At 46.3% G+C, this 23,378-nt stretch overlaps 1 protein-coding gene across 1 annotated transcript; it reads left to right on the top strand.

The window, feature by feature from the left end:
- Positions 1–18,721: 18,721 nt before the first annotated feature.
- Positions 18,722–22,968, top strand: LOC109741359 (protein RGF1 INDUCIBLE TRANSCRIPTION FACTOR 1). The gene is made up of 4 exons (XM_020300440.4): positions 18,722–19,124; positions 21,535–21,609; positions 21,744–21,884; positions 22,055–22,968. Exons 1-4 carry the CDS (start codon positions 18,954–18,956, stop codon positions 22,430–22,432), a joined length of 765 nt encoding a protein of 254 aa, XP_020156029.1. The 5' UTR covers positions 18,722–18,953; the 3' UTR covers positions 22,433–22,968.
- The last annotated feature ends 410 nt before the right edge of the window (positions 22,969–23,378 follow it).

The raw sequence follows: 23,378 nt of genomic DNA, 5'->3' as shown, positions 1-23,378 counted from the left end.
CCGTCGTCCCCGCCACCGGCTGCACCCCTTCTGGCCTCCCGCTCCTGGTGCTGGCGCCCGCCGCCGGCGTTCCCCCACCGTTGGCCTGGGCAAGCGCCCAATCGGGCTCGCGCCCGCGCGCCCGATACCCGCACCTAGGGCCCCGCCCCGCTAGGCCTCTGTGCCACTGGACAACGGGCCCCACACCCAGAACGTTTAATAAAAAAGATTTTAAATAATAATAATAATAATAAAAATATATATATTAAATAAATAAATTAATTAACTTAATTAATTAATTATGTTTAGTTAGCCTAATTAACTAGTGTTAATTAAATAGACAGTAATTAGATTAGTAAAACCCTAATTAGATTAAACAGTCTATGACAGCCGGGACCCATCTAAACACTATTCACCTTTTGACTAGTCAAATGTTGACTGGGTCAACTCTGCTGACTGGACCACTCCTGGACCCCACTGGTCATACACTCAGGCTAGTATAGAGCTAGGTGACAAATGTTTTTTTTGTTTTTTTTAATTAATAAATCTAGAAAAACATTAAACTTTTAAAATTAATATAAAATAATCCGTAGCTCGGATGGAAATACTTTGTACGTGAAAGTTGCTCCGAACGACGAGACGAATCCGAATACGCAGTCCATTTGTTAGCCACGCGTCCCTAGCATAGCGAACATGGAACTTTCCCCCTCCGGTTCATCTGTCCAAAAACGCGAAACACCGGGGATACTTTCCCGGATGTTTCCCCCCTTCGCCGGTATCACCTCTTACCGCGTTAGGTCACCCCTAGCACCGCATATTGCCATGTTATGCTTTGTGTTGCTTTGATTGCTCTATTATTTATTTGTGTTCCCCCTCCATCACTTCTTTCCGGTAGGCCCCGAGACTGCCGGCAACCCAGTACGACTACGGTGTCGACGACCCCTTCTTCTTGCCAGGGCTTCCAGGCAAGCCCCCCCCCCTTGATCACCAGATATCGCCTATTCTTCTCTATACTGCTTGCATTAGAGTAGTGTAGCATGTTACTGCTTTCGGTAAATCCTATTCTACTGCATAGCCTGTCATTGTTGCTACAGTTGTTACCCTTACCTGCTATCCTACTGCTTAGTATAGGATGCTAGTGTTCCATCCGTGGCCCTACACTCTTGTCCGTCTGCCATGCTATACTACTGGGCCATGATCACTTCGGGAGGTGATCTCGGGCATATGTTATATACTTTATACTGTTACATTACTTATGATACTATTCGGAGATGGGGGCTGAAGGGGCAGGTGGCTCCATCCCGGTAGAGGTGGGTCTGGGTTCCCGACGGCCCCGACTGTTACTTTATGGCAGAGCGACAGGGCAGGTTGAGACCACCTAGGAGAGAGGTGGGCCTGGCCCTGGTCGGTGTTCGCGGATACTTCAGTTAACACGCTTAACGAGATCTTGGTATTTGATCTGAGTCTGGCCACTGGCCTATACGCACTAACCAACTACGCGGGAAAGATATGGGCACTCGACGTCATGGTATCAGCCGAAGCCTTCGGGACGTCAGCGACCGAGCAGTGTGTGCCGGATTGGACTGGAACGCCTGCTAGGTTAGGTCTGCTTCCGGCCGCCCTCGCAACGTGCAGGTGTGCAATGGGCGATGGGCCCAGACCCCTGCACCATAGGATTTAGACCGGCGTGATGACCTCTCTGTTGTGCCTAGGTAGGGCTGCGACGTGTTGATCTTCCGAGGCCGGGCATGACCCAGGAAAGTGTGTCCGGCCAAATGGGATCGAGCGTGTTGGGTTATATGGTGCACCCCTGCAGGGAAGTTTATCTATTCGAATAGCCGTCATCTTCGGTAACAGGACGACTTGGAGTTGTACCTTGACCTTATGACAACTAGAACTGGATACTTAATAAAACACACCCTTCCAAGTGCCAGATATAACTCGGTGATCGCTCTCTAACAGGGCGACGAGGAGGGGATCGCCGGGTAGGGTTATGCTATGCGATGATACTTGGTGAACTTACCATCTACTCTCTTCTACATGCTGCAAGATGGAGATGGCCTGAAGCGTAGTCTTCGACAGGATTAGCTATCTCCCTCTTATTCTGGCATTCTGTAGTTCAGTCCACTGATATGGCCCTTTACACATATACCCATGCATATGTAGTGTAGCTCCTTGCTTGCGAGTACTTTGGATGCGTACTCACGGTTGCTTTTCTCCCTCTTTCCCCCCTTTCCCTTCTACTGGTTATCGCAACCAGATGCTGGAGCCCAGGAGCCAGACGCCACCGTCGACGACGACTCCTACTACACCGGAGGTGCCTACTACTACGTGCAGGCCGCTGGCGACGACCAGGAGTAGTTTAGGAGGATCCCAGGCAGGAGGCATGCGCCTCTTTCAATCTGTATCCCAGTTTGTGCTAGCCATCTTATGGCAACTTGTTTAACTTATGTCTGTACTCAGATATTGTTGCTTCCGTGACTCGTCTATGATCGAGCACTTGTATTCGAGCCCTCGAGGCCCCTGGCTTGTATTATGATGCTTGTATGACTTATTTATTTTTAGAGTTGTGTTGTGATATCTTCCCGTGAGTCCCTGATCTTGATCGTACACGTTTGCGTGTATGATTAGTGTACGATTGAATCGGGGGCGTCACAATAGACTTCAAACGATATAATCTCTAAGTATCACAAACAACTTGGGTCAATTCAACACGAGTGTTCTGCAAAATCATTCTCTCATATGTTGTCCGCATAAACATCATGCACATAATCATAAAAACGGAATCATCAATCAACACTTGAGCTAGTCCTAGAGGAAAGACCAGGAATCTTGTTTTACCATTTATAATGCTACATGTGTTGATGAGTTTTGCGCTGAATCACATATTTGTGAACCATAGAAGTTATAGCATAAAATATAAACTTTAATTATAAACTTGGAAATAAATAGTACCTAAGTATTACTGCCTTTAGGGCATATTTCCAACAACATGCTCGTCCATGATATTTTTCCCTTAATAAGGGCATTATGACACACACACACACACACACGTAGGAGCTTGTGAGTATATGGACTCACTCTTTCATTCATGGCTCTAGAGAAAATTTTCAGGAACACATGCAACAAATAGATGAGTCTATACTTATGTATTGTATTTTACATCTGCCCTTTTGGTATCAATAACTCTATACCTGCACCGTGCAATGGCCGGTGGGCAAATCTGAAGGAAATATGCCCTAGAGGCAATAATAAAGTTGTTATTTATATTTTTCCTTATATCCTGATAAATGTTTATCATTCATGCTAGAATTGTATTAATCAAAAACTTAGTACATGTGTGAATACATAGACAAAACAGAGTGTCCCTAGTATGCCTCTACTTGACTAGCTTGTTTATCAAAGATGGTTATGTTTCCTAGCCATACACATGTGTTGTCATTTGATGAACGGGATCACATCATTAGAGAATGATGTGATGGACAAGACCCATCTGTTAGCTTAGCATTATGATCGTTAAGTTTTATTGCTATTGCTTTCTTCATGACTTATACATGTTCCTCTGACTATGAGATTATGCAACTCTCGAATACCGGAGGAACACCTTGTGTGCTATCAAACGTCACAACGTAACTGGGTGATTATAAAGATGCTCTACAGGTGTCTCCGAAGGTGTTTGTTGGGTTGGCATAGATCAAGATTAGGATTTGTCACTCCGTGTATCGGAGAGGTATCTCTAGGCCCTCTCGGTAATGATCATCACTCTAAGCCTTGCAAGCAATGTGATTAATGAGTTAGTTACGGGATGATGCATTACGGAACGAGTAAAGAGACTTGCCGGTAACGAGATTGAACTAGGTATGATGATACCGACGATCAAATCTCGGGCAAGTAACATACCAATGACAAAGGGAATAAACGTATGTTGTTATGCGGTTTGACCGATAAATATCTTCGTAGAATATGTAGGAGCCAATATGAGCATCCAGGTTCCGCTATTGGTTATTGACCGGAGATGTGTCTCGGTCATGTCTACGTAGTTCTCGAACCCATAGGGTCCGCATGCTTAACGTTCGATGCCAATTTGTATTATAAGAATTATGTGATTTGGTGACCGAATGTTGTTCGGAGTCCCGGATGAGATCACCGACATGACGTGGAGTCTCGAAATGGTCGAGAGGTAAAGATTCATATATAGGACGATAGTATTCGGACACCGGAAGAGTTCTCGGGGTACCGGGTATGTATCGGGTCACCGGAAGGGGTTCCGGGCACCCCCCCGGCAAAGATATGGGCCTTATTGGGCCAAGGGCGGGACAGACCAGCCCCTAGTGGGCTGGTGCACCCCATATATGCCAAATAGGAGGAGAAGGAAGGAGGGGAAGAGAGAAAGGAAAGAGGAGGATTCGGCCTCCCCTTCCCTTGTCTCCCCCCTCTCTTTCCTTCCCCTCCAACACTTTTGGAAGGGGGGAGGCCGAATTGGACAAGGGCCCCAAGTAGGATTCCTCCTACTGGGGCGCGCCCTTGCTGCTCCCCTCCCCCTCCCACCTATATATACGTGGGGAGGGGGCGCCTAGAACACACAACAAAGATTGTTAGCCGTGTGCGGCGCCCCCCTCCACCGTTTACGCCTCCGGTCATATTCACGTAGTGCTTAGGCGAAGCCCTGCGCGGATTACTTCACCATCACTGTCACCACGCCGTCGTGCTGACGGAACTCCCCCTCGACACTTTGCTGGATCAAGAGTTCGAGGGACGTCATCGTGCTGAACGTGTGCAGAACTCGGAGGTGCCGTACGTTCGGTGCTTTCGGTCGGATCGTGAAGACGTTCGAGCACATCAACCGCGTTACTAAGCGCTTCCGCTTTCGGTCTACGAGGGTACGTGGACACACTCTCCCCGCTCGTTGCTATGCTTCTCCTAGATAGATCTTGCGTGTTCGTAGGATTTTTTTTGAAATACTACGTTCCCCAACAGTGGCATCCGAGCCAGGTCTATGCGTAGATGTTATATGCACAAGTAGAACACAATGAGTTGTGGGCGATAATAGCGACACTGCTTACCAGCATGTCATACTTTGATTCGGAGGTATTGTTGGATGAAGCGGCCCAGACCGACATTACATGACCGCATTCATGAGACTGGTTCTACCGCCGTGCTTTGCACACAGGTGGCTAGTGGGTGTCTGTTTCTCCAACTTTAGTTGAATCGAGTGTGACTACGCCCGGTCCTTGTTGAAGGTTAAAACAGCAAACTTGACGAAAAATCGTTGTGGTTTTGATGCGTAGGTAAGAACGGTTCTTGCGAAGCCCATAGCAGCCATGTAAAACTATCAACAACAAAGTAGAGGACGTCTAACTTGTTTTTGCAGGGCTTGTTGTGATGTGATATGGTCAAGACGTGATGGTATATACATTGTTGTATGAGATGATCATGTTTTGTAACAGTTATCGGCAACTGGCAGGAGCCATATGGTAGTCGCTTTATTGTATGAAATGCAATCGCCATGTAATTGCTTTACTTTATCACTAAGCGGTAGCGATAGTCCTAGTAGCAATAGTTGGTGAGACGACAACGATGCTTCGATGGAGATCAAGGTGTCAAGCGGGTGACGATGGTGATCACGACGGTGCTTTGGAGATGGAGATCAAAGGCACAAGATGATGATGGCTATATCATATCACTTATATTGATTGCATGTGATGTTTATCCTTTATGCATCTTATTTTGCTTAGTACGGTGATAGCATTATAAGATGATCTCTCACTAAATTTCAAGGTACAAGTGTTCTCCCTGAGTATGCACCGTTGCTACAGTTCGTCGTGCCGAGAAACCACGTGATGACCGGGTGTGATAAGCTCTACGTTCACATACAACGGGTGCAAGCCAGTTTTGCACATGCAGAATACTCAGGTTAAACTTGACGAGCCTAGCTTATGCAGATATGGCCTCGGATCATTGAGACCGTAAGGTCGAGCGTGAATCATATAGTAGATATGATCAACATAGTGATGTTCACCATTGAAAACTACTCCTTCTCACGTGATGATTGGACATGGTTTAGTTGATATGGATCACGTGATCACTTAGATGATTAGAGGGATGTCTGTCTAAGTGGGAGTTCTTAAGTAATATGATTAAATTGAACTTTAATTTATCATGAACTTAGTCCTGATAGTATTTGCATATCTATGTTGTAGATCAATTGCTCGCGTATAGCTTCCCCGTTTTATTTATGATATGTTCCTAGAGAAAACTAAGTTGAAAGTTGATAGTAGCAATGATGCGGACTAGGTCCATGATCTAAGGATTATCCTCATTGCTGCACAGAAGAATTATGTCCTTGATGCACCGCTAGGTGACGGACCTATTGCAGGAGCAGATGGAGACGTTATGAACGTTTGACAAGCTCGGTATGATGACTACTTGATAGTTTAGTGCACCATGCTTTATGGCTTAGTACGGGGACTTCAAAAACCGTTTTGAACGCCATGGAGCATATAAGATGTTCCAAGAGCTGAAATTGGTATTTCAGACTCATGCCCGAGTCGAGAGGTATGAGACCTCTGACAAGTACTTTGCCTACAAGATGGAGGAGAATAACTCAACCAGTGAGCATGTGCTCAGAATGTCTGAGTACTACAATCGCTTGAATCAAGTGGGAGTTAATCTTCCAGATAAGATAGTGATTGACAGAGTTCTCTAGTCACTATCACCAAGTTACTGGAACTTCGTGATGAACTATAATAGGCAAGGGATGCCGAAAACGATCCCCGAGCTCTTCGTGATGCTGAAATCGACGAAGGTAGAAATCAAGAAAAGCATCAAATGTTGATGGTTGACAAGACCACTAGTTTCAAGTAAAAAAGCAAGGGAAAGAAAGGGAACTTCAAGAATAATGGCAAGCAAGTTTCCACTTCCATGAAGAAGCCCAAAGCTACACCCAAGCCTGAAACTGAGTGCTTCTACTGCAGAGGAAATGGTCACTGGAAGCAGAAATGCCCCAAATACTTGGCGGATAAGAAGGATGGCAAAGTGAACAAAAGTATATATGATATACATGTTATTGATGTGTACTTTACTAGTGTCCATAGTAGCCCCTGGGTATTTGATACTGGTTCAGTTGCTATGATTAGTAGCTCGAAACAGGAGTTACAAAATGAACAAAGACTAGTTGAGGGCTAGGTGACGATGTGTGTTGGAAGTGATTCCAAGGTTGATAGGATCACCATCGCACACTCCCTTTACCTTCGGGATTGGTGTTGAACCTAAAATAAATGTTATTTGGTGTTTGCGTTGAGCATAATATGATTGGATCATGTTTATTGCAATACGGTTATTCATTTAAGTCAAAGAATAATTGTTATTCTGTTTACATGAATAAAACCTTCTATGGTCATACACCCAAGGTGAATGGTTTATTGAATCTCGATCGTAGTGATACACATATTCATAATATTGATGCCAAAAGATGCAAAGTTGATAATGATAGTGCAACATATTTGTGGCACTGCCGTTTAGGTCATACTGGTGTAAATCGCATGAAGAAACTCCATGCTGATGGGCTTTTGGAATCACTTGATTATGAATCACTTGATGCTTGCGAACCATGCCTCATGGGCAAGATGACTAAGACTCCGTTCTCCGGAACAATGGAGCGAGAAACTGACTTATTGGAAATAATACATACTGATGTATGCGATCCCATGAGTGTTGAGGCTCGCGGCGGGTATCGTTATTTTCTGACCTTCACAGATGATTTGAGCAGATATGGGTATATCTACTTGATGAAACATAAGTCAGAAACATTTGAAAAGTTCAAAGAATTTCAGAGTGAAGTGGAAAATCATCATAACAAGAAAATAAAGTTTCTACGATCTGATCATGGAGACGAATATTTGAGTTACGAGTTTGATCTTCATTTGAAACAAGCAACTCACTCCACCTGTAACACCACAGCGTAATGGTGTGTCCGAACGTCATAACCGTACTTTATTAGATATGGTGCGATCTATGATGTCTCTTACTAATTTACCGCTATCGTTTTGGGGTTATGCATTAGAGACAGCTGCATTCACGTTAAATAGGGCACCGTTTAAATCCGTTGAGAAGACACTGTATGAACTGTGGTTTAGCAAGAAACCTAAGCTGTCGTTTCTTAAAGTTTGGGGCTGCGATGCTTATGTGAAAAAGCTTCAACCTGATAAGCTCGAACCCAAATCGGAGAAAAGTGTCTTCATAGGATACCCAAAAGAGACTATTGGGCACACCTTCTATCACAGATCCGAAGGCAAGATATTCCTTGCTAAGAATGGATCCTTTCTAGAGAAGGAGTTTCTCTCGAAAGAAGTGAGTGGGAGGAAAGTAGAACTTGATGAGGTAATTGTACCTTCTCCCAAATTGGAAAGTAGTTCATCACAGGAATCAGTTCCAGTGATGCCTACACCAATTAGTGAGGAAGCTAATGATGATGATCATGAAACTTCAGATCAAGTTACTACCGAACCTCGGAGGTCAACCAGAGTATGATCCGCATCAGAGTGGTACGGTAATCCTATTCTGGAAGTCATGTTACTAGACCATGACGAACCTACGAACTATGAGGAAGTGATGATGAGCCCAGATTCCGCAAAATGGCTTGAGGCCATGAAATCTGAGATGGGATCCATGTATGAGAACAAAGTATGGACTTTGGTTGACTTGCCCGATGATCGGAAAGCAATAGAAAATAAATAGATCTTCAAGAGGAAGACGGACACCGATAGTGGTGTTACTATCTACAAAGCTAGACTTATCGAAAAAGGTTTTTGACAAGTTCAAGTTGTTGACTACGATGAGATTTTCTCACTCGTAGCGATGCTTCAAGTCTGTCTGAATCATGTTAGCAATTGCCAGGTTTTATGAAATCTGACAAATGGATATCATAACTGCATTCCTTAATGGATTTATTAAAGAAGAGTTGTATATGATACAACCAGAAGGTTTTGTCAATCCTGAAGGTGCTAACAAAATGTGCAAGCTCCAGCGATCCATCTATGGACTGGTGCAAGCATCTCGGAGTTGGAATATACGCTTTGATGAGTTGATCAAAGCATATAGTTTTATACAGACTTGCGGTGAAACCTGTATTTACAAGAAAGTGAGTGGGAGCACTACAACATTTCTGATAAGTATATGTGAATAACATATTGTTGATCGGAAATAATGTAGAATTTTCTGGAAAGCATAAAGGAGTGTTTGAAAGGAGTTTTTCAAAGAAAGACCTCGGTGAAGCTGCTTACATATTGAGCATCAAGATCTATAGAGATAGATCAAAACGCTTGATAAGGTTTTTCAATGAGTACATACCTTGACAAGATTTGAAAGTAGTTCAAAATGGAACAGTCAAAGAAAGAGTTCTTGCCTGTGTTGCAAGGTGTGAAGTTGAGTAAAGACTCAAAACCCGACCATGGCAGAAAATAGAAAGAGAATGAAAAGTCATTCCCTATGCCTCAGTCATAGGTTCTATAAAGTATGCTATGCTATGTACCAGACCAATTGTGTACCTCACCATGAGTTTGGCAAAAGGGTACAATAGTGATCCAGGAATGGATCATTGGACAGGGGTCAAAATTATCCTTAATGGAATAAGGATATGTTTCTCGGTTATGGAGGTGACAAAAAGTTCATCGTAAAGGGTTACGTCGATGCAAGCTTTGACACTGATCGAGATGACTCTAAGTCTCAATCTGAATACATATTGAAAGTGGGAGCAATTAGCTGGAGTAGCTCCATGCAGGGCGTTGTAGACATAGAAATTTGCAAAATACATACGGATCTGAATGTGGCAGACCCGTTGACTAAACTTCTCTCACAAGAAAAACATGATCACACCTTAGTACTCTTTGGGTGTTAATCACATGGCGATGTGAACTAGATTATTGACTCTAGTAAACCCTTTGGATGTTGGTCACATGGCGATGTGAACTATGGGTGTTAATCACATAAAGATGTGAACTATTGGTGTTAAATCCATGGCGATGTGAGATAGATTATTGACTCTAGTGCAAGTGGGAGACTGAAGGAAATATGCCCTAGAGGCAATAATAAAGTTGTTATTTATATTTCCTTATATCATGATAAATGTTTATTATTCATGCTAGAATTGTATTAATCGGAAACTTAGTACATGTGTGAATACATAGACAAAACAGAGTGTCCCTAGTATGCCTCTACTTGACTAGCTTGTTTATCAAAGATGGTTATGTTTCCTAGCCATACACATGTGTTGTCATTTGATGAACGGGATCACATCATTAGAGAATGATGTGATGGACAAGACTCATCTGTTAGCTTAGCATTATGATCGTTAAGTTTTATTGCTATTGCTTTCTTCATGACTTATACATGTTCCTCTGACTATGAGATTATGCAACTCCCGAATACCGTAGGAACACCTTGTGTACTATCAAACGCCACAACATAACTGGGTGACTATAAAGATGCTCTACAGGTGTCTCCGAAGGTGTTTGTTGGGTTGGCATAGATCAAGATTAGGATTTGTCACTCTGTGTATCGGAGAGGTATCTCTGGGCCCTCTCGGTAATGATCATCACTATAAGCCTTGCAAGCAATGTGACTAATGAGTTAGTTACGGGATGATGCATTACGGAACGAGTAAAGAGACTTGCCGGTAACGAGATTGAACTAGGTATGATGATACCGACGATCAAATCTCGGGAAAGTAACATACCGATGACAAAGGGAATAAACGTATGTTGTTATGCGGTTTGACCGATAAAGATTTTCATAGAATATGTAGGAGCCAATATGAGCATACAGGTTCCGCTACTGGTTATTGACCAGAGATGTGTCTCGGTCATGTCTACATAGTTCTCGAACCCGTAGGGTCCGCACGCTTAACGTTCGATGACGATTTGTATTATAAGAATTATGTGATTTGGTGACCGAATGTTGTTCGGACTCCCGGATGAGATCACGGACATGACGAGGAGTCTCGAAATGGTTGACAGGTAAAGATTCATATATAGGACGATAGTATTCGGACACCGGAAGTGTTCTAGGGGTACCGGGTACGTATCGAGTCACCGGAAGGGGTTCCGGGCACCCCCCCCCCCCCGGCAAAGATATGGGCCTTATTGGGCCAAGGGCGGGACAAACCAGCCCCTAGTGGGCTGGTGCACCCCATATATGCCAAATAGTAGGAGAAGGAAGGAGGGGAAGAGAGAAAGGAAAGAGGAGGATTTGGCCTCCCCTTCCCTTCTCTCCCCCCTCTCTTTCCTTCCCCCTCCAACACTTTTGGAAGGGGGGAGGCCGAATTGGACAAGGCCCCAAGTAGGATTCCTCCTACCTGGGCGCGCCCTTGCTGCTCTCCTCCCCTCCCACCTATATATACATGGGGAGGGGGCGCCTAGAACACACAACAAAGATTGTTAGCCGTGTGCGGCGCCCCCCTCCACAGTTTACGCCTCCGGTCATATTCACGTAGTGCTTAGGTGAAGCCCTGCATGGATTACTTCACCATCACCATCACCATGCCGTCGTGCTGACGGAACTCTCCCTCGACACTTTGCTGGATCAAGAGTTCGAGGGACGTCATCGAGCTGAACGTGTGTAGAACTCGGAGGTGCCATACATTCGGTGCTTGGATCGGTCGGATCGTGAAGACGTTCGACTACATCAACCGTGTTACTAAACGCTTCCGCCTTCGGTCTACGAGGGTACGTGGACACACTCTCCCCGCTCGTTGCTATGCTTCTCCTAGATAGATCTTGCGTGATCATAGGATTTTTTTGGAATACTACGTTCCCCAACAAGATCTGCCTCCTCATGGCCTCCGAGGGGCGAACCAGCCACCTCGCGGTCTTGGGTAGGCAAATCAGCCACCTCACCACCGCGAAAAGGTTGATCTTCCACAACGCCTTGCCGGATGGGTGGATTTGCCACCGCCCCACCTCGGATGGCTGATCAACAACCTCTCTGCCGCAGATGGGTGGATCAGCCACTGTGTGACCTTCGATGGGCATATAAGATTCACCCTATGATCAAAGTCCTAGACCACTATGAAGATGCATGCAAGTTTAGATCGGATCGTTATCAATTTCAAGTTGCAGCGGAAGAAGAGTTGGTGTGTTGGAGATATGCCCTATAACCAATCATGTATGATGATATTTCCTATGTGTTTATGAGTGAAGATAGTCCTTGGACATTATCAATGATGTGTATCAGTAAGTACGTGACTTGTTTGTGGGACTATGCATTGTATGATGACTGTCCTAAAAGGTCCCTAGTCGAAAGGGCCGTGTGGACACGCAACCGGCTAGACTAGCATATGACACAGTGGATGGCTCGGTCTCACCGGCCATGGAGCATTGGATGCTAGCCGGATAATGTGGACTCGGAAAGATCTAGTCGGATTCGACATTGTCGGATCCGAGTCCAGATAAGGTCCGAGTTGAACAGACCCAAATATGAGACGCAGCGATAGGTTATCCGTGAGTCTCCAGTACAATATAACTTCTATGTCCTAAGACCTCAGCTGCCGCATGAACTCAGGGTGGTGACCGGTCTACTTTGGGCCAACCAAACACTACTCCATATCTAGGTAGTTATAAAGGTAGGTTTCAGACTTGTCCAGACCCATGCTGCGAGACATGATCGAGCAAGATGGGATTTGCCCCTCCGATCAGGAGAAATATACTCCGGGCCCCTCGCATGATCCGACCAAGATAAGCATGGCCCTGCGACAAGGATAATGAGATAATCCGGTTTGTGGGCGGCATCACTGGAACGAGAAAGAGGTCTGGCTCACAAGGATGACAGACTCACCTTGAACCCGACAACATATATCGTGTTGCAAAGGAAACAAAAGTGTGACATGTTCTACAGATTCGCCTACCGGCTTTATTGCCTACTTGGTGGTCGGCACGCCTTGTAGAGGCTGCTACCAACCGAGCAGGTCGGAGGTGATCCGACCTACAACCAAGCCGACTTGAACCTAAGGGGTCGCGCTCTTAAGGGAAGGAACCTGTGAGGCCGGAACCGACTCCACGAGTCAGATGTGATCCTATTCGGACTCGTATTCAGGCGGAACATACATTGGGCTTTAGGACACATGTGAGAGCCCAAGTGTTGAGCCCGCGACGGATGCCTATATATATAGTGGAGGTGTGGCACACTCATTCGGTTGATCACTTCGGCACCGTCATTAGGGCTTTGCATGTGTTACAACTAGCCAGCCCCACTCGTTGCCAGTTGTGTGATCGGGCCTAGCAGTCCGCCGCACGATGTTCCTCCTGCACGTGCGGATACTGTTAGAGGTGGTGCACTTCCGTTGCTCCGGCGAACCTATTCGTGGAATCCGATCGGCTACCTGGGAGATCAACGAGGTGGAGACGACTCCGGAGATGTGCTACCTCAACTCTACTTCCGTTGCATGGCACTGTGCGTCTAGTGGTAACGATCCGTGATCCATCTCCCGTAGCATGTTCATGGTTGATTTGCACGTAGGGAAAAATTTAAATTGCAGCCGATGCACCTAGCATAGAACACAACATGGTGTAGATCGAACTTCAAGTCCCTCGAACCGTCAACGGCGATTCCTCGAACAAAAGACCGAAAGCATGACCTCTCGATGGACTAAAGGAATACGGGCTTTCCGATCTAGCGCCGAGGAATTAGAGGAGGAAGAAGAGAACCTCACGAGGCTTCTATATTATGAGGAACTATAAAACTAGAACTAGATCAAGGCTAAATCTTGATTAGAACTAGAGAGAGAGGGGTCTCCCAAGACAACGGGAGAAACTTGTGTGTCTCAAAGGGGGGCGCCCACTCACATATATATAGGTGGAGGGAGAGGCTAGGTCGACTTGGAGGATTGCAAACCCTCCCTTGGGGCGCGGAGAAGGAGGAGTCCTCCAATACGGCGTAGCACGCGCTGCGAACGAAGCCGGCGTGCACCCCCTGCTCCCCCCTCACGCCCTTCTAGGCCGGCCATCTGCGGCCGGGACGCCGCCTGTTTTTTCCTTCTTTTCCTTTTGTTTCTTTTTTTTCAATAATTCGGGATATCAATAGGTTCTAAATTTCAGGAAAAGTTGCTAATTTTGAATAGAAGAATCATGATTTAAAAAAAAAATCTTGATTTCAAAAAGATTCTCGGGAATTCAAGAAATGCTTAAAAAATTTGTAAAAAATGTTCAGATATTAAAAAAATTGTTCATGAATTTAAAAAAATGTTCATGATATCAAAAACTGTTCATGAATTCGAAAAATGTTCACGAATTTGTAAAAAATGTTTATGATTTTAGAAAACGGTCTTGAATTGAAAAAATGTTCGTCGTGAATTCAAAAAGTTCATGCATTTGTAAAAAAAAAGTTCATGACTTCAGAATATTGTATTAATTTTTTTTCATTATTCAGAAAAATGTTCATGAGTTCAAAAAAATGTTCAACAACTTGAAAACATGTTCATGATTTAGAAGCATGTTCATAAATTTCTAAAAAGATGTTCACAATTTCTAAAAAAAGTTGTGAGTTTAAAAAAATGTTCATGGTTTCAAAAGAATGTACATGATTTAAGAGAATGTTCATGAATTTGTAAAAACAAAACCACGATTTCTGAAAAAATGTTCACGTATTTAGAAAATGTTCATCATTCGATACATATTCACGGTTTTTCAAAAAAATTGCGAATTTATAAGATTTACACAAATTGAAAAACAAGAATAAAAGTGAAAGAAAAATAGAAAAGGAAGAAAAAACAAAAAAAAGGAAAAGGATCAAAAATGAAAAAAAAGGAAAAGAATGAAAAGAATGAAAGAAACAGAATTGGTTCATGGAAGGTTCTAGAACCTTCCCAAAATTGGTTGGGGGTGAAACCCCGAAATGTGCCGGCCCATTGAAACAGCAGCTATCGAGGGGGAGGGGGGGGGGGTATGCTCTATTTCGCTTGCCAGTGACCTACTTGCTACATAGGAAGCGCCAAGAGGAGGAGTCCTCCTCCAACTCTCTTGCGCCCCCTTAGTTTGTCCAATAAGGTAAAAGGCGGCGCCATCCCTACATGGGCCTTCATGGCCCATTAGCTCTTCATTAATAGGTGAACTGATATCTCCCTTAGCCCATTGACTAAATATATTCTAGTTACTCCTACAACATTATCTAAGTTCTCTATTGTTTATATTAGGACCCCGAAAACAATATTCGTCAATATATAGTTTCCAGTTTTACCCGGTACTCTCCAAAACATTTTCGGTAACCCTGAAACACTTCCGGTTTCTCTCGAAACTATTTATTTTATTCAGGAAACTATTCCGAGAATATTTTCTCATATCCCTCACTCCACTAATGCTCAACAAATATAAATTCTCTTAAGCGTTTGACCCTGTAGGTTCGGTAAAACATAGGCATGAACAAACCTCCTTTTTGTTTAATGATCAATATCGGAATAGTGGACATCCATATTGACCTTATAATTACATCAATGATATTCGAGTGAACCTTTCGTTATCATTTGCTATTCCCTTTGCTTCACGATATGTTACAAAACCCGAGGTGAGATATATCGGTATCCTCTTGAGTCATTCTCATGCTCATTATACCTGTCTCCTCGCTACCGGTTTAATTGTTCTTTCTCGTTGACATGTTCCGGCATCCCTGACCTAGTTACCTGTGTCTAGGCAGACGATGATGGATGTCGTCACACCAAGAGAGCCCTAAGAATATCTCTCAATCGTCGGAGGAGCAAATCTCACTTTCAAGCTATCTAGCCCTTGTCACACATTCTGATAAACTCTGTCGTTATGGTCATCGTGTTACAGATGACGTTGGAGCAACCCCAAAGTGTATCGTCTAGTATGGAGGGACTATGATACTCTCATGGTCTAAGGAACCAAAGCGTACATTAACTCTGTGTGTTATGACTTATAGACTTGCGATGATAACATATTAAAGTGTAACAAACAAGTTGGGTCTATTCACTATGATTGTTCTACTAACATCATACTCTTCATGTTGTTTGGCATCCTCGTTACACTTAACCAAATGCCCATGATCATGAAAACATGATCATCACACAATACTTGAGCTAGTCCTAGAGGCTAGACTAGGAATTATGTTTTAACGTTTATCATTCTACACGTGCTTATGTGTTTTCCTCTGAATCACATATTCAACAATCATAGTCAAGGTTGTTAGAATTGCGATTCTATTGTACAATTCTACGGATTTATGATCCAAATTGACTCGTATGATTCTACGATTTCGGTTAGTAAAATCTACGTTTCTACTATTCTACTAGTGAAGATTCTACGATTTGCGATTCTACCATCATGGTTCCGATCCTATTCAGAATCATGATTCTGACAACCTGGATCACAGTAGTTATAGCATAGAATATAAATTCTTAATTAAACATGGAAATAAATAATACAATTATTATTGCCTATAGGGCATATTTCCAACACCACCGCGCCGCCTTGGATGGATGGATTAGCCACTACGCCGCCGCAGATGGGAGGATCAGCCACCGCGTCACCTTGGATTGGGTGATCAGCCACCATGCCGGCACAAATGGGCGGATAAGCCACCACGCCGTCGCGGATGGGCGGATCAGCCATCTCATCGCCGTGGATGGGTGGTGCGCCGCTTCGGAAGGGTGGACATGCAACTAGGTCATTGGAGCTAGGGTTTGGCTGTAGAATGTGAAAGGGCAAGGGGAAATGGAAGGAAAATATAGTCCCAAGACTGCGCCCCCGTGGTACTGACCAGACCCAGATGGTTGCAACATACAAATCACATGCGATGATGAGAAATTAGAGGCGGTTACAAAATAGCATTCGCCTCTAATGTTTCCTAGAGGTGGTTTTATTGTTCTAACTGCCTCCGGAGCTGTCTATAGTAATATTAACCACGCGTGCTTGGTATATTACAGGTGGCTTTGATCAGCTTGATCACAACCGCCTCTAGTGGCTGCTCATAATGCTCGTTTTTCTACTAGTGGTCCTTATTGTTGCCTTTGAGTTCACCCAAATGACGATGCTTTCATGTTTGTCTTGTTGAACTTGAGCCTATCTGGACTATTATGCTGTTGTTGTTGCTAAATTTGAAACTATGTGTTGTTGTAATTGTTGAGAATTTAGAACATGAAATTTTTACCATGTGTGGTTGTTGTCGTTGCAAAGAATTTGTGCTCTATTGTCCTAAGGGAATTATTACTGTTCTTGTGGTTGTTGTTGCTTGAACATATTATGTTCTCTGCATTTCTGGAATATTTGCAATTTTTATTGCAACATACAATAATTTAATCACAGCCACACATTGTATAAATTTTTGTTTCGATGCACGAAAAAACAGAGTATTATCTTGATACCATGCTAGTGTGCAACTTCAAAGTTGACCATCCAAACGGGATATGATATTGAAAATTCACTGGGATTACATGAACCAATTCAGTAAAACATTGAAACAGACGAATTTGTATTCACGTACATTCTAGCTTTCTTATACAAACGGAATTTAGTAATATTCACAACCGATTCAACACGAAGCCTCCGAACACAGACGTTTGAACAGAGCCAAAATGATGGGATGCGAAGACCATTCCACGGGCTGCGTGGATCGATCAAGCGATGGCCGAATGCACACAGCTGTAAAAACACATACTCTACACAGTAGTACTACTAGTAATTACACTAACCCAGCACTGTGCGTACGGGGCTAGAGGCCACGTCCCTAGCTAGCTACCAGCGCCTAGGCTAGAGGAGCCGCAAAAGAAGTCCGAAATTGGTGGGACGAAGGCAAGAAAACGGCCGCATAAAACAAGAACTCAGAAAGCAGCAGTAAACGTAAAAGGCAGAGACGGTACTGCTACCCTACTACTTCTTGTACCGCAGTGGTGCGGCGTCGACGACGACCACGAGGCGACGGAGCCACTCTGCCACCGTACTATGATTAATCTCGTCGTCTCCGGAGCGTCCCGGGGCTCAAATTGCATGCAAACCACGGCTGAAAAAGAGAGAGATTCATAGGACGTACGGCGAGGGTGGGAAAGATCACATGCCGGATTGCCCGATGAGCGTAGAGATTTAATTCCAGATCGAGGCCGGAGGCTTGTCCGCTATACCCGAGTTGGGCAGGGGGAGGTTCAGTCCGAGGAGAAACGGGAAACGGGGCGATTTCACATTGAATCCGGCTGGTGCGCACGCAGCAGGCAGGCAGAGTTGATTGCTCCTCCCTTTTCCTCGGAGAAGAAAGGCCAGCAGCACCATGCCACCATCAACTCAATCACACCAGCATTTTTTCTCTCATGCAGTGCATTTTGGAACTGAGATCAGGTTGCTACTGTAGATGAGAAGGAAGCCGTTATTGGCTGCAAAACAACGTAGTATTCACATGGCCTGATCTCACGCGGACATCATGCTAAGTTAAGTTAACCCTGCCCTATCCTGATCAGCAGTCCAGTCGTAGTAGGAGTGCTACGCAGAGTGGTAACAACTAACAAGCGCTTAATTTGCAGGAACCACCCTATGTTCAGGTAGAGTGCACACCCGAGCCCTCGGCATTTCTGATGAGGAGATTCTTGCAGGAACACCCGTGAGCTTAGGGGAATTGCGGGACCAGTCCCCGACACTTGGACCGTGACGCCCAGCCAGGTGTTCCTTTGACCACCGTAGCCGTATGTCCCCTTGACGCCATTAGCCACCACCCACAAGAAGAGATCGTCTACTAGTCCAGCCCCTCTCCCTCGCCCTCTCGCGCGCTATATATAGACGCGGCAGCCATCCATCGACTGCTCACTCCAATTAAACATCATCCCTCTCTTCCCTCTCTGCAATCTGTATATACAGGCATACATACATACGGCTGAGCTCGATCCCCTCCGGTCCAAGCTAGCTAGCAGGGTGGGAGAGAATTGCTGGGCGTGGGCGGGAGCTAGGCAGAGCTCAAGGAGGAGGGAATTGGCCGGCGGGGAGAGGAGGATGGGGATGCGGCCTGGGTGGGTTGGCGGCCTGGTGGAGGAGACCTTCTTCGTGGCGTGCTCGGCGCACGAGAGCCGCAAGAAGAACGAGAAGAACATCTTCTGCCTCGCCTGCCGCACCAGCATCTGCCCGCACTGCGCCCCCGCCCACCGCCACCACCCGCTCATCCAGGTAATTTACTCTCTCTCTCTCTCTCTCTCTCTCTCTCTCTCTCTCTCTCTCTCTCTCTCTCTCTCTCTCTCTCTCTCTCTCACCCGGCCGTCAAATCGAGACTTGCGCCGACAATTTCATCTACGGGTTCCGTCGTCATTCTTCGCCGGCAGTAGGAGCATATCACGTGCTGCATGCATGCCTGTTACGGGGTTCTTGATTCGCCTGTTGAGTCCAGAGTTGGTGGTAGCGAATTCTCCCCGGTTTTGCTCCCCGGCGTGCGTATGAAACGCGCGCGGCCGTGCGCTGGTCGCCAAAATGGTTCCCTGCTCGCTTAGATTCCGGTCGTCATTCAGTCTCAGTGGCACCCACACAGATAGGGAAGAGGAGGAAGTTCTCCTTTTCACCTGTACACGTACTTGGCCTAATTAATCGGATGATTAGCCTTTCGGGCTTGAAGAGCTGTTTTGTGTGGAGCAATTCACGACGACTAGCTAAACATGGCACGGGGAGGTTCCACACCAGCAGAGCATCTTAATTTTGCCACGAGGAGTAGTAGCTGTGCCTCCATCGTTTCTCCGGAGAGGGGAGCTGTGCTTATCTACTCGACACTAGGGAAACCGGCTAGCCCTTCTCGGGCATCTACATGCCTTAATTAAGTAGAGTACTTGTATTATAACCTAATTAGTACGTGCACAGTAGAGGGAGATTTGGTGTGGTTGGGGCTTAATTGCGGCGTGTCCGAGTTCCCAAGTCCCTTTTCGAAGCCCGCGCTCGTCTTTCGGCTTCCGCTTGTCGTTTCTCCAGGCCAAGGCCATGGTCTCGCCGTGCTTTGTGCCCTGCCCCCTCCCCCTCGTTTCATTTAATTAACCCCTCCATGTTCCACCGCGATTACTGAGCCAGCTCTGCCCAATTTTTTTACCTCTCCTGGCTAGTTAGTTCTCCTTTTATTTTTTCCTGCCAATTCACCCTACTACGTACCTAGTAGATGTTCTTCCTCTTGTTCCATCAGGGTGTGTATATATATGTGGATAAGGAGAAATGAGTGTTTTTATTTAGAGTTCAGAAGAGAAAGTTTTACGATTGGGACAGAGGAAAAAGGAGGTGGTAGTGGAAAGGAAAGAGTTGTGATGAGCAGTTTACTTTTTTTCACCGCGGATTGGCTTGGGTTGGCGGCACCCCCGAAATAAGCATAGTTTTATAATTACTCTGCACGGCTGCAATTGCTGCATGCGAGCCGCGCACCCATTCCTGTCCCTGTGCCCCTCCTCCGCCCACTAGCCAGCCACCTGCAAAAAGTTACTGCGACCCACCTCCCCGTCTCTCTCTCTCTCTGTAGACTAGGCGCATCTTCTCGGACCTTTTCCCCTCCAATATCTCTCTCCTATCACAAGGCTGGCATGTATAGACGGTTGCATGTACACAGAGCCTGAGAGAGAGCCCCGGCCTGCATTTTAACGGTGGTAACAGTGGTTCCACTGTTGCGGTCTCGTCACTTCCGTTGCTCCCCTCCCAGCCGCTGATTTCATCTTCATGCAGTGCAGAGGTTGGTCTCATGTCTCTTCTACCCAAACCCAAATCGCCCTACAAATGGGATGGGTTATCCGGATTGTTTTGCCATGCATAGCAAAGCAAAGCAAAGCACCCTTTCCGCCCGCTGATCCACCCTGCTGCCCAGCCCAGCTGCTGGCGAGTAAATGGCCGGCCGGCCATCGCAGCTGTTGTTGTACATCTTGTTAGGCGTCGCAGCAGTCACTGCGTGCAGGTGCGGCAGGGGTAGAAGAGCAGCGAGCGAGCACGGCGGAGACAGTTTTACCATAGAGGATGTGTGCATGGTAAAAGGGCCTGCCCTGTTGCCAAACAAGGCCCTCCACACTGTTTGCTCCCCGCCTGCGCGCTACCGTCCAAGCGCATGGTTCCGCCCTCGACGACGACGCTGTTCACTCGCTCAGGGACGCCACAGTGACGACGACGCCGCCATCGGTTCCTGCCTCTCCCTGCCATGGGCCGCTTGCAAATTGCGTACTCCCCGGAGGAGTAGAGTAGCTTGGGCCAGGGGATGGTACGTGGTATGGCCATTTGGTGTTTGTCTTTTGGCCACTGCATTCTGCACGATGGAACGCACGTACGTACGCCCGTCCTTGGTCTCCCACGGTGGGGATGACGACGAGCCGCCGGTCAAACGCCCGCAATTATTACCACTGCTGGCTCGCTCCCTCGCTCGCTCACCAGTCCACCACTCACCAGCCTGCCTGCCTTCGGCGTCCAGACGGAAGCCCATTATTACATCATCACATGGAGCAGTAAATTCACACTCACGCACCCGAACGACACTCTTTTCACTAGGTACTCAGCTTTCGGAAGATTCTCCACTAAGTTACTTTGCTCATGCTGCATTTTGTGTAAGAAGAGAGTTTTGAAATGTGTACAGGTGCGGAGGTACGTGTACAACGACGTGGTGCGCCTGGACGATCTTGAGAGGCTCATCGACTGCTCCTTTGTTCAGGTGATTCCATAAATCACACGCCATTTAGAAAAGCAAACCTACTTCTTCGTTTTAGAGAACAAACCTCAACATATGAGCGCCTAGTGGAAAGCTGTGGCCTAATCTCCTCCTTTCATGCTTTGCTCTCCATGCAGCCCTACACCATCAACAGCGCAAAGGTGATATTTCTCAAACCCAGGCCTCAGTCCAGGCCTTTCAAGGGCTCCGGCAACGTCTGCTTGACCTGCGACAGGATCCTCCAGGAGCCCTTCCACTTCTGCTGCCTCTCTTGCAAGGTACTCCCTCGATTCCCGCAAATCAAATGGACACTAGGTTGGTAAGAACAATCTAATGTATCTGCTGAGTAGTGATGCATATCGCGCAAATCAAATGGACACTAGGTTGGTAAGAACAATCTAATGTATCTGCTGATTAGTGATGCATATCGGTGCATGCATGCATGCAGGTGGATCATGTCATGATGCAGGGCGGCGACCTGTCCAACATCCTCTACATGTCCGGTGAGCCCGACGTCGCCTGCTTCCCGAGGTTCGAGAACCTCCGCGTCGGCAGCGGGTCGGCGGACATCCTGGACGACGGGTGCGCCACCGGCGGGCAGATCACCCCGAACTCCATCCTCGAGGACCCGATGCACCACTACGGCGGCTCCAGCTACCGCAGCGGCGGTAGCAGCCGGAACGCGCGCGGCTTCGACGCGGCAGCCAGCGTCGACGTCCCCATCCCCGTCCCGAGGAAGAAGAAGTCGGGGGGCTTCTTCCCCCAGATCGTCATGTCCCTCAACAACAGGAGGAAGGGGGCGCCCCACAGGTCTCCGTTCGCCTGATCGACGCACGCATGCATGGATCGCTACCTAGTACAGTTCGATCATCCCCCCTATATATGTGTGTTGATTACTAGCTACTAGTACTATTAGCAGTACGTTAATTGTAATCCTATGATTAGGCATGTAGAGAGAGAAACAGAGAGGTGTTGGTTGGTTGGTGGGTGTGAGAGGGAGAGGGAGATGGTCTTTGCTGCTAGGGCCATCTTAGGGCAGTGTTTTGAGGAGACTTGAGTGTGAGAGAGAGGGAGAGAGAGAGAGAGAGAGAGAGAGAGAGAGAGAGAGAGAGAGCAGAGAGAAGAAGCTAATTAGCCTGCTTGCAACGCCCCCCCTGTTACAGGACTAGGTGGGCACCCACACGGCCTGGTGGGGCACCTGATTCAGGGTGCACCAGAAAGTCTACGTGGCCACCAATTTTGTACTTGACGTAACGGGGGTCACGGTTGCTCGCACACCTGCAGGTGCGGCTTACACTTCCATGACCATATATATTTGTCCCCACATATATGTAACAATCAATAATAGTGCTGTGTTTTGAACTTGTGACGTGTTCATGTGGATAGCGATTGTGCTGCTTCCGTTGCGTGTCTATTCTGAATCATTTATGCATGCATGCATGCATGCATGGGCTGGGTCGGTCTACACTGCATATCCATGCAAGCTTCCTCTTTGTGCGTGTCCTTTGACAGGCATGGACGGGCCGGCCAGGGAGCCTCCCAAGTAGTAGTAGTAGTCCCAATCGTGCTACGTAGTACGTTGGAGAAAAGAGGCCCCCTGCCCTGGAAGCGCCTCGGTCCTTGATGATGATGATGGAGACGAAGATATCACAGAGGGGGAGAGATAGACTTGTACCGTGTGGTTAATTATATGTGTCCAGGATGCGTTGTGGGCGTTGCATACGTTGAGCAGCTCGTTCTAACGTACAGTGGAGCACATGCTACGTACATTG

Source organism: Aegilops tauschii, chromosome 7 (assembly GCF_002575655.3).
Source record: "Aegilops tauschii subsp. strangulata cultivar AL8/78 chromosome 7, Aet v6.0, whole genome shotgun sequence".
In the NCBI taxonomy this organism is placed as follows: Eukaryota; Viridiplantae; Streptophyta; class Magnoliopsida; order Poales; family Poaceae; genus Aegilops; species Aegilops tauschii.
Note: the sequence above shows the minus strand (reverse complement) of the source record. Positions and strands in the feature narration are given on the sequence as shown.